Raw genomic sequence first — 16,674 nt, 5'->3', positions numbered from 1 at the left:
GAACTAATATTTAAAATGCCTTCACATGGTTTGGTGTATTTGACTGCCTTAATCTTGTTGGGTACTTGTACTTTCACAACTATGAAGGTATACTTTGTAACTTTTCTATATGCAAATCATTTTGATGCTTCTCCAACTAGGAATGTTATTTGAGTAACATTCATGTTCTCTTTCCTTGAATATAGAAAACAAGTACTTAGTTTTAGTTTGTATCTTGTATTACGTATTAAAAGCTGCCAAGGACAGGAGGTTATGACCTTTCATTCCACTAGTACAACAAAACACTTTTCACTTGAATTGCTAAACTTGATTATTTCCCCCCTCTCTGTGGACTTCAATTTTATCCTCTTGCAGTAGCTGCGCTGGTCGGATACAAGACCAGAGGTGGAGTTTGATTTTTGATTGTGAACTATACCCGAAAATGAGATGTTTTCTGAATTAGTTGTTTTCTTCATAAAAAGTTGGCTAAATTCCATTTTACCCCTCTATGTTTTCTTGATATAGTTAAGAATCTCCTTGTGTTTTAGAAATTGCTAAAAACTCTCGTGTTTTAATAAATTTAGCAAAAAAAAACCCTTCTGTTAAAAACTAACTGAAGGTGGGGTGCACGCCCTTGAAGTGCGATTTGACTCTATTTTTTGCGTATTTTAATCTATCTAAAATTACTATGGTCAAATTGACTTTTTTAAATATTTCTTTTTGCATTTTCATCTCTTTTAAAATTGCAAATTCTTTTATTCTTAAATATATTAATATTAAATATCAAAATACAAAAAATAAAAAATTACTAAATTTTATTTTTCAAATTTAGATATCGACATTAATATAAATATTAAGAAATTATAATAATGATAAGTTATAGATTAGTTAAATATAATAATTATTTAAAATTAATTAATCTAAATCCTTAATTTTTTTTTATAAATTTAAGATATAAAGGTTAAATTAATTGGTTAGATATGACGGCTTTCATCTAATCAATAAGAATCCAACGATCATTAAAAATATATATATATATATATATATAATATGTAAGGGTATAATGGTTATTTTAACAGAGAGGGGCGATTAAGCTGAATTTATAAAATATAAAGAAGGTTTTTGCCTATTTTCAAATTAGAGGAGAATTTTTTACTAAAAATTTTTAAAACACAAGGGGATTTTTTTGGTAATTTGGCCTAAAAAATTACCATGAGCACATGTGTATAAGTATTGTGTCATGACATAAACATTGTCATTCCACTAAAAGAATATTGGGGATTGCACTGAACAGTTTTTGATCTTATCTGAAGCTAAACTCTTCTGGAGGAAAATTTTCAATGGAAGTCTGTTTCTTGTAAAATAAGGCATTCAAATTCTTAAGGTGTACAAACTATTAAATGACCAAAGGTTGTTGCAAAGCTCGGAGTTAAAGTTGATGGCCATTAGCAAAGACAGTTAACGTGATTGATGGACACCTCTATAAGTGTTCTTTGGTTAGCTCAATCAAATTGAATTGAATCGAAAATTCGGTTAATTAAAATTTCGGCATGCTATTTCAATATTATATCGAAATGCTTGATTCCATTTGGTAAACATCCAACTTTATTTTTTATTGATTCAATTTTTATATTGAATTAATCGAGTTTCTTTTTTTTTTTTAATGAACGATGTAATGGTTAATTTATTAATTATAAGGGATAACTACACTCTTCTCCCTTGAGGTTTGGTATAACTATATGTAGACCTGTTGTGGTATGAGAAATTACATCTAGCACCTATGAAATTTATTTTTATCTAACAAATAAGTCCGACTATTAGTCAATTTTTATAGAATTTGTTGATATTAAAAGTAAAATTAAAAAAAAAGAATTATATTTCCCCAACTGATTTATTACTGGCTTATTGTAGGTTAAATAAATATTTTTATAATCAAATTATCCTAATACTTTTCTCACACATTAATGCATGTGAGAATGTACATCTTCACCGTTATAAAGGTAGTTTAGTTTGGAAAAAATTATTTGACCTGCAATAAGTCGGTAATAAATCAATCGAGGGTAAATATCAATTTTTTATTTAGTTTTTTTTTGTTAATGTCAACAAATTTAGTGAATTTTAACCAATATGGAGGTTATTTGTTAAATTTAAGCAAACTTCAAGAGTGTTATGTGTAATTTCGTAAAATAACAGGATGTCTACGTATAATTATATCAAATTTCAGAAGAGGAGAGTATAATTATTCCTAAAATATAACTTTACACTCTAATTAAATTAAAAAAAAAAAAAGAAAGAAAAAGTGAGTTTTCTTCTTGTCATCCCTCTACCATGAAATATCACCCTTCAACTACCTTCACCATTAATGAGCTTGTGTAACGTTTTGGGATTGTCTTTTGAGTCACGTATTGGGGGAGAGATTCGGAGGGGGGCACTAAGCAGTAGGTCCGGCCAACACAAAGGAGTGATGTACACGACAAGAGGTTAAGATCTTTTTTGTTTCCTTGGCTAGGATATACCTTTTTTGTTTTTTTGTATTGATCATTGTTGTTGTATATAGATTAGGAATTCTGATTGTAAAAGGAATAAACACTCTTTATTTACTGTTTTTTAATTGTACACACTATAAATTTTTTGAAGTAATATACAGGTAGGGATCCGCCAAATTTTCCGTCGAGGTACAGACCACTTTTTTAAAAAAAGAAAAAAACTACCTTCCCTATTGAAGCGCGTGTATTCATACAAATATTCCACCTTTATTAGTGGAAAATTGTAAAAACAAAGTCAAAGTTGAACAAAATACAAAAATTAAATAGTCAAGTATGAAAAAAAAAAAAAAATGATTGGAGGCAAAGTGCCAAAATTCTTACAAGTTGAGGTGCGTGCTATTAATTTTTCGTAAAGGAAAATGAAACCCATAAGATTAAAACTGATTTCCCAACTGTCGATAAGACAAAGCGGAAGGATTCGGGTTGTAGAGGTGGTTTCAAACAGGGCTGTAAGAAGGGGAGGCAGACGTCCCTACAACACCAACGAAGAATACACTTGGCAGCACCGCGATTCACAAACTCGATTGACTCACCACCAAGTTTGTTTTGTAATCCAATGAGAAGAAGCTCAGACTGATGCTCTCTTGTTATTCATCTTCAATCCCCAGCTTCTTCTCCAAGACATTAATCAAGCTCAATCCTCACACGCCCCTCCTGTGCACAATGAGCCTCCGCTTTCATGCCTTTGCTGGAAACCCTATACGATCAAGAACCCCAAGACCAAGTGAACCCGTCTCTCCACAATCTGCACTCCAAACTCTTAGAACCCTGCTTTTGAGCAAACCCCATGAACCTAGTTCTCCTAATTTTAAGGTTTTGCTTTTCAGAAAGGGCAGACCTTTGGCTGGTTCCGAGACGGACGGGCACAGGTGGCATTTGGGGTGGCTCAGTTTAGGCGAGTGTAGGGCATTCTTGGAGAATTCAGAAGTGGGTCTGAGCGAGGATTCGTTGGCCTATTTGGGGTGTACATATGAGGATGATGCTGTGTACTGGGCTATGGATGTGTCCGAGGCTAGCGTGTTGGTGAATGAATTGGGCGCTAGACACTTTTGCTTTGTGGAATTGAGGACTCTTATGGTGGCCACTGATTGGGCTGATTCCAAGGCCATGGGTGAACTTGCTATAGCGGGGCATGTGAGTTTTTGCCTTAGATTTAACTTCCATCCTCCCCCCACTCCACATGGTTATACTATATTTGAATGTGATCAGCGTGTTAAGTTTAAAATCCTTCCACGTTCAGAGTTTTTATGCAAGATTTTGAGGGATATGGCCGGTTTGCTTATTAATGAACAGTGTGCAATTATATAAGAATTAGATTTGGGAATTAGCTCTTATCTTCTGTCTATCATTCAGTTTTCCACGTCGTGCTACACAAAAGTTTCTAATCCTTGTCCCAGTTCAACTTTCTGATGAAAAATCTGGCAAAAGGAGCAGGCTAAGTAATTTTCATAATATCCTCTCTAGTTTTTCACTTTGGAGTACAAGTGAGATACAATGTAGAGGTTTTTAAGTTATGATTCTGTTATTTTGGTGCTGCTAAGATAGAAAATCATGGTGCTTGGACAAACTTTAGCTCCCTCCCCCAATTTTGTATGATCAAATAAAAGACAAAAGAGGCATTTTAGAGTATCTGCAGAATTTACCCTTTGGTTCTTAAGTTGCCAACGCTTGTTGATGAATGGAGAAAAGAAAAGTGGATAATACATATGATAAGGCAGGGTTGCATGAAGTTAATAATGCGATTTAGCAGTGCCTTTGATTTAGTTGAAAGGAAATATTAGGGAGTGGAAACATCTCAAAGCTACAGCTTTGAGGAACTGAAAACTTGCCTTGACTGTTAGAGAAGCCAGGATTTGACCATTTGGGATGAGATGAAAAGATCATGTGAAAAGAAAGAAGAAAAAACTGTCAGAGAGTAAAGCTAGAAGCTGGGACATTACAAGGTAGAAGAAGGGACATAACAAGGAATCATGGCAAGGATTCTCTCCCAAGACTTTCACCGAAAAAACCTGTTATATCCAATAGATGTTTAGGTGAATATTTGGCTGGCATCTTCTGCTGAGAAGTTCATGGAACTTTATTGTTTGGTCTACGGGTAAAGGAACAATTAAAGGAAAATCTTGGTCATATGGTGCACTAAAACGAGAAGAGAAGATGATATGTATAGCTGATCCCTCCATCTCCATTATTGAAGGGCTTCTAAAGAGGAGGTGTGTCTTTGGCTAAAGGAGTGCTGTTGTCAGCTAGAGATTTCCTGATACTTTGGGTTCAGTATTTGCTAGTTCAAACTTTCACCATTTCCTCTATTAACTTCTTCAACTTGGAGACTCTCTCTGACCTGCAAGAGAGAACTGTATGTTGGGGCTCAGGTCCTCCTGTTATCGCATTAGTTCCCTTGAGTTGATTATCTCCCTCTGTGCCTACATCTTTAGTACTAGTACTTCTGATATTTCTTGAAAAATTTTCGATCCAGTGCCTCCCATTGTAGCTGCAAAAATACCTCATCTGTCGATAGAAGATGATACTATAATTAATGATCAATGGTAAAAAGCTACAGTGTATGAGGGAGAGAAAATAAGTAAAAAGGAGAAAGATGAGGACCAAGACTCTGTGAAAGATTCAGGGAGCTGAGCGGACTTCTGAACCAAAATAGAGCAGTTTTGAAATCAAAGAACCCTTTCTGACTGGAATACATATGTTGCCTCAGATATTTGACATTTTCCTAATTTTGTTGCAGAAGAGTGATGCACTTAATTTATTTCTGTATATAGTTCTTTGGCAATCTATCAGGATTGCACTTTCCTTTATGGATTCTCTGTCATGAAGGATTCTGAAGGACATCTTAATCTTGTGGGTGAAAATGCACTTATTTCCAGCTAGAGGATACTTAGGAAGGAGTTTCCACTTGGAGCAAATTCAAAATTTCTCCTTTCATGTTTTCTTCATCTTAATATTTGGTTAATTTTGATGGAGCAGTTTCATAGGTCTGGTAGAGTCGGTGCTGATGAAAACATCCTAGTTCAGTAACTGAAAATGGAAAATGTAACAAAAATTATGAGAAGAAAGAGAGCTAGAAATCGTCTTTCAACAAGTTATGAACGTGGATAAAAATATGAAAAGAAATCAACTTATGATCGAGTTACATGATGTGTCGAATAAACTTTGTTTCAGGCAGCTGGGTTCTATTATGTTTCAGGTTTCTTTTAATGCATTCATCAGATTAGCAGTCGTCTTAACGTCAATCGAGTTACCTCTGTGCTTGTGCATCAAGCAACTTATGATCTTCCTGTTTATACTTTCCCGAATTGGGGTTCATGCAATTTTTTCTGATACAGATAATGCTCTGCATCTTCCATAACCTAAAATCATTTCCATCAAATAGATGGTAATTCTTCCTAATTTGCAGTCATCATTCCAATCTTGTCTACGACTAAACTCTAAACGCCAATCCCTGTTTATGATTAAACCCCCAAACCCCATTCGTGTCTATGACTAAACCCTAGGCTCTTAATAGCAATTGTCAGGAGCTGTTTTTTTTATCATATTCACAGCATATGCAAAAATATGGAAAGAAAATAATTGCAAAACACAAGCTTTACGTGTTGATGACTGTCCTGTGTGTATGGTTGCTTAACATCAGTTTTTGCTTGAATAGTTCTTGCGAAAAAAAGGTCACCCATAAACTATTTATGCTAGGATAGTAGTTGGATTCGCAGTCAATGCACGTGAATGTAATATTGGGGTTGTCCCCATTCCATAGTCCAACAGTTATGGAGTTCTATTTTTTTACTCTTACTCCACCATCTGGTATCCTACAGCTCAATGGTGCGGCTTTACTATTTCAATATTCCTACAATCATAATGCTTGGTAATAGAGGACATGGAATTTCCTGTGGTAGAGTTTTTTGGTATTACAGCCCAATATTGCCCCTAAGGGACTGATGTTGCAGGAAGTACTTGTCTTCCCTTTTGCACATCGTGAACTGATCTTATCTAACGCATTGCACATGCTGTTCTTCTGGAAGTGTTGCTAATCATTTTCAAAAAAGTGGCTGTATGTCTTCCTGATGTTTTCATTATTAAATTATCTAACTTCAAAATTGATCAGGCTAGAGCTTTGCTAGAATGGCATAATACAGCCCGTTATTGTGGATACTGCGGAGGTAAGACAGTCCCCATGGAAGCTGGGAGACGGAAACAGTGTTCAAATGAGTTATGCAAAAAGAGGATCTACCCTCGTGTTGATCCAGTATGTGATTTAATCTTATTTTTGTTAGGTGAAAAGTTTCGTCTGTTCTTCACTTACTATACCGTCTTCCCTCTAATTTTGTGCCTACAGGTTGTTATTATGTTAGTCATAGATAAAGAGAATGACCGTGCATTATTAAGTAGGCAATCAAGATTTGTGCCGCGCATGTGGAGTTGCCTTGCTGGCTTTATAGAGGTCTGTCTCATTTATTTCCCACCTCAGGTTCTCGGGATGCATCATCATCGTAGTTTCTCCTCATGTATTTCCCGTCCTTCCTCCTCTTGTTTATGCTCACCTGTCCTCCCTTTATGGCTTGTCAAATTTAGCCAGGAGAAAGTTTAGAAGAGGCTGTAAGGAGAGAAACATGGGAGGAGACTGGTATTGAAGTTGGTGAAGTTGTCTATCACAGTTCTCAGCCGTGGCCTGGTATAGTCTCATTCTTGTACTTCAGTGCCTGGCTGGTCTATTATCCTTTGTTTCAAAAGTTCTGTTTGGTTCCTCGAGGATCAATGAAACCCCTTTAATTGAATAAACAAAAGAGGACCATACAGAGGTCAATGTAGTATTAGGAATGATCCAGCTATTGTTCGGTTTTCAAACTGTACCAGATCAAGTTCCTTGAAGAAAAATTATAGGTTTTAGTATGTGCCATCATTTTTCCAAATATTTTAGTTGGGCATAGGTTTATAAACTTCATGCCAATTCAGAACCAAACTGAATTATATATGATTTGAATTCCAGAGTTACTAGAATCCTTAAAAGGTAGCTTAAATAAAGAAAAAAAGCTAGAAATAGATACATTCTTAAAAGAATGTGCTTTATCCATTTGATCTTTTCGAAGGAGTTGAATTCTATTCCCTAAATTATGGATTAGCGTATTGCCTAATTTTAACAAAAGACATGTTAAATATGTGAGATACTTGAGGATTATTGTTGACTTATATTACATAGGTAAGACCCCAAGTTGCACAATTAGAAAAAAGAAAATAAGATTTACGAGTGTGTACCAGTTTTGGAATTCCAAATTTTTGTTGATAACAAACTTGGTAACCGTTTAGATTAATCTTGCCTTATTTTGCTTTTGTGAATTTATATGTATTGTGCATTTTTGTTGTTCATTGATCTTTTAACTAATTAACATCTCTGACCCTCCTAGGCAAAAGTATGTTTGACATCCTCATCCTAAACTACATCTCATATATTATCTTAACATCTCTGATTCTCTAAGTTACCCTCCTATTTACATCTCATATATTATCTCCTATACAAAGCTAAGATATAATTTTATATTTACAACTAAGAAACAAGATCTGCTGAATCATACTGTGATTTTCATCACTCCCACCCCCAAAAGCTATCAGATATATAGATGTTATCCATTCCCAGCTTGCCTATAACTTCTGCAAATTGTGCACTTGCTAGCCCCTTAGTCAACATGTCTGCCATTTGTTGCCTTGTTGGAACATATGGAGTGCAGATGAGTCCACTTTCGGATTTTCTTTTATAAAGTGCCGATCAATTTCAATGTGTTTGGTTCTATCATGTTGTACCGGGTTGTGAGCAATGCTAATTGCTGGCTTGTTGTCACAATAAAGCCTCATAGGTCCTTGCCTCTTAATCCTGAGGTCATTCAAGATGATATGTACCCATAAAAGCTCACATATGCCATGAGCCATAGCTCTAAATTCCGCTTCAGCACTTGATCTAACTACAGGTTGTTCTTGCTCCTTCAAGTGATCAAGTTGCCAAAAAACATAGTGCAATACCCAGTTGTTGACTTTCGGTCCGTAATTGAACCTGCCCAATCTGCATCTGTATTAACTTCAATTGCACTGCTTTAGATCTTCCTAAACATGATTCCTCTTCTAGGAGTAGTTTTAAGATGCCTCAATACTCTGTATACAACTCGAAGATGAACATTTTTAGGATCATGCATGAACTGGCTGATTACACTTAGTGTATATGCAATGTCCGGCCTGGTATGTGATAAATAAATTAGTCTTCCTACCAGCCTTTATACCTCCCTCTGTCAACAGGCTCACCATCCTTTGCTTCACTTAATTTGTGGTTTGGTTCAATAGGTGTATCAATTGGTTTGCACCCCATGATTCCAGTTTCTTTTAGAAGGTGCAGGATGTGCTTGCACTGAGTTCGATCGAGCCACTTCTATGCAGAGAAAGTATTTTAACTTTCCTAAGTCTTTAATTTCAAATTCCTAAGCAAGGTCATCTCTTCAGCATCATTGCGCGTGACTATAATATCATCTACATAAACAATAAAAATTGTCATTTTGCTTCTCTAGAGAATTTAATGAATAGAGTGTGATCTCCTTGACTTTGCTTGTACTTCATTCCTAGCATTACTTTTGTAAATCACCCAAACCATGCCCGAGGAGATTGTTTAAGACCATATAGAGCCTTTTACAATCTGCAACTTGATTCCCAAACTTATCTTCAAATCCAGGTGGGGCCGTCTATAAATCTCTTCATTCAAATTTCCATGTAAAAAGGCATTTTTTACATCAAATTGCTGCATTGGCCAATCAAAGTTAGCTACCAAGGATAACAATATACGTATATTGTTCATTTTCTACCAGAGCAAAGGTTTCATGGTAGTCTACCCCATAAGTTTCGGTATATTCTTTAGCTACAAGTCTCGCCTTTTATCTTTCCAACGAGCCATTTGCTTTCTATTTAACAGTGAACACCCATTTACATCCTACAAGTTTCTTTCCTCTTGATGAATCCACTATTTCCCATTTCTGATTTTTAATCAACGCATTCATTTCATCATTCATGGCATTTTTCCAGTTCTCATCCCTAAGTGCCTTATCAAGTGTTTGTGGTATGGAAATTGATTTTATTTTACTAAGAAAACACTTATGACTTTTAGAACATTTTTCAAGGGAAGTAAATGAGAAATTGAATGTTTGGTGCATGCTCGTGTTCCTTTCCTAATAGCAATAGGAACATCAAGTCATCACATTCAAGTGTTTGGATATCAGTACCCGCTGATTCAGGATCAGATTCTTGAGCGTGCTCTGATAAGGTTTGGACTGCATTCTTTCGTGAGTAGAGCAAGAGTGGCTTTATAGGATCTGCCAAGGTGCTAGTCTAGGTAGTGTTTGGCTCAACCTGCATATGTTGTTTAATAGGAGAACCATGATTTTCAGGAATTATAGGCTGGGCAATTTCTGGCTGAATCTGTATAGGTTTTTCCGTAGTGTCAGGGAAAGAGAAATCAAGTAAAAGATTATGTCTCCCATGCTTATCTTCGTGACAATGAGCTCTCTCCCCTGAAGATAAGTAGTACTAAAGACTCATTCTCAACAAAGATTTATGTGAGGAAGGATGATAGCATTTGTACCCTTTTTGTGTTGGAGAATAGCCAACAAAGATGCACTTTAGGACCCATGCGTCAAATTTTCCTCTATTGTTAGCATGAATATGAACAAAACTAACACACCCAAATACTTTGGGGTAAACTATTATTCAATTTTAAAGTAGGAAAGAAGCTATATAGAACCCCCATTGGTCTTTTGAACCCCAAAGTTCTAGAAGGAATTTGTTTATTAAGTGAGCTCCGGTTAACACAGCTTTCCCCCCAATAAGCTTTAGGCACATTCATTTGATACAATAAAGTTCTAGTTACTTCAAGCAAATGTTGATTCTTACGCTCGGCTACTCCATTTTGTTGAGGTGTGTCAACACAAGATGAATAATGGACAATACCTTCTTTTTGAAAGAATTAAGACAATGTTTGATTGATTGAAGTATTCCTTAGCATTATCACTCCTTACCCCTTTTATGCTCACTCCAAATTGATTTTTTATCAGCTAGAAAAACTTAGGAAAGATCTTGCTGACTTCAGATTTGTTTTTCATGAGAAAAATCCATGTTACCCTTGTGCAATCATCAATAAACCATTTAGCCCCAACACATTAGCTATCCTTGATGGTCCCATGTATCAGAATGAATCAAAGTGAAAGGTAACACAAATTTACACAAAGGAAAAGAGGTTCAGGAGGGTTTTGCAAACTCAAACATCATAATGCGTGTTTGCTCTAATACCATGAAGAAAGGAATAATTTCTCTTCTTTCATAACTAATACAACAGCTATCTATACAGGTCCTTACCCTCTAGTTTAGGGATTCCATCTATCAAAATCTCTAATTTAAAGGAGATTAAAGATCCTGAATATGTCCTAGCTACAATCAAGATATTATCTTGATTCAGTAAGATACCCTCCTATTTATAGCTCATATATTATCTCCTATTATCTTATATCATTTTATATTTACAACTAAGATACGAGATTTGCTGAATTATATTGCTGATCATCATTTTGTCAGATTCTAGGTGTAAATTAGATCGGTATAATGACAATTAAAGGATTATTTATAAAATGTATTCTGTGGATCTAATTGATTGTTTGGGTACCAATCTAAAGCTCAGAAACTACTGCTATGCTCTTTATTAATGTGTGCTACAGATGTTATATGTAGTAAGGCCTTGCTATTCATGTAATTATTCTAGATGAAATTGGACTTTTGGTAATGAATCATCATCAGCACAAGGTCATTCTGTTCCTTCTCAATATTTTACTTTGTTTACCTAAATACTAGTTTCGGATGTGATCGCAGTGGCAATATTGGTAAATTAGAACTTCAGCAATGATTTAGAAATGAACTGACTGATGTATGAGCTTCACTGGTAGTTTGGTGTGTGTATATATATATATATATATAGATGTGTGCGTGTAGCATATTCACATTGTAATTTGAGGAGACCCTGGTTAAAGACATAGAATTGGACAAGCAATTGTACTAGCTATTAAGTTCTTACAGATGTGACTTTTGAAACTAGTATGTCCATTCGTGGTTCTTTTCATCATTTAAGTATCTAATCTTCTGCTATTATTATTGGTATATAATGTAAACATAAGTGACTGTAGCAAAAAGTTTGTTTTCATTTTTGTCCCCTGTTTTCAGAAAGTGTACCAACTTTTTCTTGGGAGATAGCATTTTCTGGATGAATATGAATGTATTCGATACGAAGATATATGTAAAACTGTTTCTGATTGGTGTATCTTTGTTATAGTTGTATCTGGTGGTGGTGGTTGAGTTTACTCTATCATGCATTGACTACCATATGTTTGTTTTATAAAGGACAAGGCAGTGCAATGGTTATAGAATTGTGATGATTTATGGATCCGTCCACGACATTTTCTACTGAATGGGGTTGTTAACTCTTTGCAGGATTTGATTTTTTTTACCTATTCTAGTAACATATCAACATGTTTTTGAATCGCTTATCTTGTTGAAGCTTATCGTGAAATGATCGTTCCAGATAACGACAATTAAGGCGTAAATAACCACCTTTCCATAACTACAGAAAATTCTTGATACCAAAGTATTTTCTTCCAAATGTTTATACTTTCTGATTTAATTTGTTTTCCCCATCTGAAAGTTTGTATTGCTTTGATATAATAACAAAATGATGATAAGAATACTGTTCACATCTCATCATTTGTGTTCAAAAGCATGGTATTTAACTTGCTCATGAATATCCAAGATAATAACATGTAAAGCCTAAATTAGAAAGAATGATGGGTTGCTAAGTGCCTTAACAATTCAGTAGCCTAGAGTCATTAAAAAGACAGTAGTCAATCCCTGGATGCTATTCTTTTCAATCTGGAACATAAAACTTGCTTGATTGTTAATTTACCATGTTTCCATTTGTTTAGAACACCACAGAGGCAAGCAACAACAAGTAGATTGGGTAGGACTTAGACATGTTATCCCACATACTAGAATGTGGGACCTTGTTGCCAAGATGAGCCTTTTCCACTTAAAGTTAGTATAAGATGATGCAATGTTGAATGACTCTTGTTTTCTTATGAACTTAGTAGGAAAAGAACGACTTGGAATTCAAACACAACATGTTTATTACTTTTGCATTTCTGAATACTTGTTTACTTTACCATGGAATCTTGTTAACATTGTTCATGTTTCCAGCCATTCTGATATTAGTAAGCTCTCATGCTGACATAATGTTTCTTATGTGGTGTTTCCTTAGTTGGACCCAGCAGCATGCCATGCCAGCTAATGGTTGGGTTCTTTGCATATGCTAAATCACTTGAGATAAATGTGGATAAGGAAGAACTAGAAGGTATGTTTGTACAATAACTTTTCTAGTTGTTGGTTTGATTTCTTTTGTCTCTGGGAAAGGGGTTAAAGGGGGCCTGGAGGGGTCTTTCGCTGCCCAAAAATATATCTTGATGGTATACGATATATCCCAAAATGAAGAACATAAAGCTATAGTTCTAATGGTCTAATGTTAGAAAAGCATATGTATCTTGGCAGTTCCAGCACAGTTTATGGAAAAAGGATGGTTATGTTGACACCCACCCACTGGAAAATAGTGAAATATAGAAACAAACTTTTCACTTTGAATAATTATACAAACACTCCTTGATGCTAAAGTTTGCCTTACATTAACACTCCCCTTGACATTTTCTGCCTTAGAAAATGACGATGTATCACAAAATAATGAAATCACTTACTAAGCTATAAGTAACAAATTTAGCGAATTCTAATATTTTAACCAATATATATCTTTAATTTTTGACATTGGAGGAATTATGTGATTCTTTTACTTCTTATTTATTATTTTGTCATTCTTTTCCTTTCCACTGTTGTGTATATTTAACTAATTTAGATCACTTGAATATAATATAACTGTATTCGAAGATGAGTGTGGGGGAGGTTTTTGCGTGTGAACATACCTGCATGTGTATCTGTTTTTATGGGTGTTTGTGTATCTGGAAATACGTATATATGAGTGTCCTTTTCCTTGTCTCTATGTGTTGTCTGTTTTGTGGATGTGTGTTTCTGTTCTCTGGATATACTTATTATGGATATGTGTTTTTCCTTGTATCGATGTGTGTATCTCTATGTCGTGTGCATATTTATGTGTGTGTAGGTGTAGAATGAATATATGTGTATGTATATTTATAATGCAAGTGGAATGGTAGGAGAGAGACGAGTTCTTTTGGAAGAGTTCTACATTTGAAAATTTATAGGTGGGAGTAAAGATGTCCTGACACTTCCAATTTTTAGTCAATTTTTTCTTTTTTCCTTTTATTTCAACTATTTTGTAAGGGTGAGAACATAATTATTCTTATGAAAAATGACAGGTTTTTCATTTTACTTAGATAATTTCAGTGTCATTTTCATGTAATTTTAAAGGCATGCTCTTCTTTTTGTGCATGTGGTCTTGTTTATTGTTGATGTGATAACATAAAAACAATGAAATAAATTCTACGTTTGGACTTTTTGGTTAATTGTTTGTAAACCTTTTTGACAGAAATATCCTTCCTGTGAGAGGCGTGTGTTTCCCAATTTTCCACTAGTCTCAAGAGCAGAAACACTAGTCTTAAGAGTGGAAACAGACGAGAAAGTTAATGACATCTTATGTAACTTAGGTCGGTAAAATGTAATAATTTCTTGAAGTAAGAAGTTCTAATTAAATTTTGTTAAGTATTTCAAGAAACATATTTTTTCTTAATTACCAAACAAAACTTGCAATTTTTTCATATTTAAAAAATTTTGAATTACATTTTTCCATATAAAAGAAAGAGGTGGGAGTTTTTGTAAATTTTAATATTACCTTTACTCATATTGTAACGAATATATTTTAATATTGATCTTTTTCTTAGTTTGTTATTTTTTATTATTTTAGTTTGTAATGTAATTTTTTATTATAATATGGCAACCTGAAGTGCAAGTGTGTAACTTTAAGGCCATAATTGGTATGTAGAAATAAATTTGGGGGGAATAGAGTAAACTTAGGAATGGAATGATTTTGATATATCATTTCTATGTTTGGTATACCAAAGGAATGAAAAATAAATTGAATCAAAACTTTCCAAATTATGTAAATAATAAAAATTAATAATTAAAAAAAAATCTAAGGAATGTCTTATTACATAAGAAATATTATCTTAAAATCTTAAATTAATTATAAATTTATAATATATATTATTGAATGACTTCGTATGTTTAAATTATTTTTAGAAGTACTTATTATTTACATACTTAAGCATAATATAGAAAATATAGAATACAACAATATATGGTATATATGCTATTATATAATATTTTATGCTTATAGTAATATTAATAAAGATGTCAATATTTGTCAAAGAAAAAAATCCATCCCTTACATGTTATGAATAGGTAATACCATAGTGTGAGGATGGAATCACTAATCCCTTTCCTTATACCAATCACATATGTAGGAATAGACTAAAATGTCAATTCCATCCCCACCCCATTCCTACATACCAATCATGGCTTAAATATATTAGAGTAATGGATTAGTAATTGATTAATACTTTTCTCTTTTTACCCTTTGTTTTGTGTCCAAGTTCTTTCCCTTTTTCATTTCAACAGATCGGTCAACCGACCTACAAAACCACCATCCACCTCTCAACACAACATTGCTGACCACCCTTGCCGCTTCCTTCCCTGGCCTGCCTTTGCCGCCTCTGTCTTGTTTCCCACTGTATGTTTTTTGTCTGTGACCATATGTATGCGGCATGTGTATGTAATGTGGGTGTGCTTGTGCATGGCGAATATATGGATTATGCATGTGTCAACGACTCAACATAATGATCCCTATTTTTCTTTTTTCTTACTCCAAGTGTCAAGATTGTAATATTTTTCTTAAATAGGAAGCTTGTAGCATTTACACAGGGCCTTAGCCTTTCCAAAGGTTGCATTAATATCAATTTATTTGGCTATTAAGGTCGTTTTGCCACCTGACGGATCTTTTCACTGTCTAGATGCTAAATGGCATAGCAGAGAAGAGGTAAAGAAAGCTCTAACATTTGCTGAATATGAGAAAGCACAGAAAACGGCTGCGGCTAAGGTGGAGCAAATGTGCAAAGGGGTGGAGAAAGGGCAAAACTTGTCTTCAGATTTCAATGTCGAAAGTGGAGAACTTGCTCCTATGTTTGTACCTGGACCTTTTGCAATTGCTCATCATCTCATCTCTTCTTGGGCCAATCAGGTTGTGCTGAATGGTGTTCAAACACAGAAACAAGCTGCTGGTTCGCTATCAAGTTTATAGTTCCCAAAAGAAGCTAGATGCAGAAGAGAGAGAGGTTCAACTTTGTTACGATCACTTGCGAATTGCTAATCTGGGTATTCTTTTCATCACCTAATTAAATATTATATGTATAGCATGGATTTACTCCATATCTCTGAAAAACTTGGTTAGCTTTTGAAGATATTTGAGTCTGAAGAGGCACGATATTTCATCTGAAAATCCAGCTTCAAAAAGTCTTCATAGACATTGGATCTTGGTTGCCTAAATTTTTTGTTTTGTTAATGCCAGTTGGAGTATGCTGATGCATATCTGGTATTTATACTACAATGTATAACAGCCTACAAGAGTTGATATCATTTGCTAAGTTCCATCTTGCTACATTGGGAGACATGTTAAAATAATTTGAAGTTGTGCATTATACGAGGTCGAGCGTACAGAGAAATTTCGACTTTTTACAATTGTCCATGCACAGCATTTGAAATTGCATCTGTAACAGACATTTATGTGTATGTTCCTACTGCCAGTTTTTAGACAAAACCCATTCCTGGACTCTCCATTTCTGTTATTCCCCACTTTGTAACTTGCCATCTATCATGTAGGCAGGAAGAAGGTTAGAGGGTATAACTTCATTCGCAAAGTGTAGTTTTACATCACGGATTTTGGTGTAAAGTAGCCCATGAGTAGTTATGGGTATTGATTATAGTGTATGCATAACATTATTTGAGAAGGCGGCAACTATATACATTGCATGTTCGATGTAACAACAGTTTATTATCCCAACACATT

The 16,674-nt window shown here is 34.6% G+C and overlaps 1 protein-coding gene across 2 annotated transcripts; it reads left to right on the top strand.

The window, feature by feature from the left end:
- The first annotated feature begins 2,915 nt into the window (after positions 1–2,915).
- On the top strand, positions 2,916–16,311 carry NUDX19 (nudix hydrolase homolog 19). Of its 2 annotated transcripts, none has more exons than XM_088882308.1 (6): positions 2,916–3,659; positions 6,634–6,774; positions 6,865–6,969; positions 7,101–7,200; positions 12,853–12,945; positions 15,231–15,547. In XM_088882308.1, the coding sequence occupies exons 1-6, from the start codon at positions 3,102–3,104 to the stop codon at positions 15,359–15,361; spliced, it is 1,128 nt and encodes a 375-aa protein (XP_088738434.1). In that variant the 5' UTR covers positions 2,916–3,101; the 3' UTR covers positions 15,362–15,547. The 2 variants fall into 2 exon arrangements, with proteins under 2 accessions (XP_088738434.1, XP_011084091.1); XM_011085789.3 differs by lacking the exon at positions 15,231–15,547 and adding an exon at positions 15,623–16,311 and having other exon boundaries at positions 2,918–3,659.
- The last annotated feature ends 363 nt before the right edge of the window (positions 16,312–16,674 follow it).

The sequence above is a fragment of the Sesamum indicum genome, linkage group LG7 (genome assembly GCF_026168435.1).
Source record: "Sesamum indicum cultivar Baizhima isolate 11 linkage group LG7, ASM2616843v1, whole genome shotgun sequence".
NCBI classification, from domain to species: Eukaryota; Viridiplantae; Streptophyta; class Magnoliopsida; order Lamiales; family Pedaliaceae; genus Sesamum; species Sesamum indicum.
This window is presented reverse-complemented; position numbering and strand designations above follow the sequence as displayed.

Coding starts and splice junctions, on each gene's coding strand:
- NUDX19 (XM_011085789.3), top strand. CDS start 3,102: ATGCTCTCTTGTTATTCATCTTCAATCCCCAGCTTCTTCTCCAAGACA. Junction 3,660..6,633: donor AACTTGCTATAGCGGGGCAT/GTGAGTTTTTGC, acceptor AAAATTGATCAG/GCTAGAGCTTTGCTAGAATG. Junction 6,970..7,100: donor GCCTTGCTGGCTTTATAGAG/GTCTGTCTCATT, acceptor TGTCAAATTTAG/CCAGGAGAAAGTTTAGAAGA.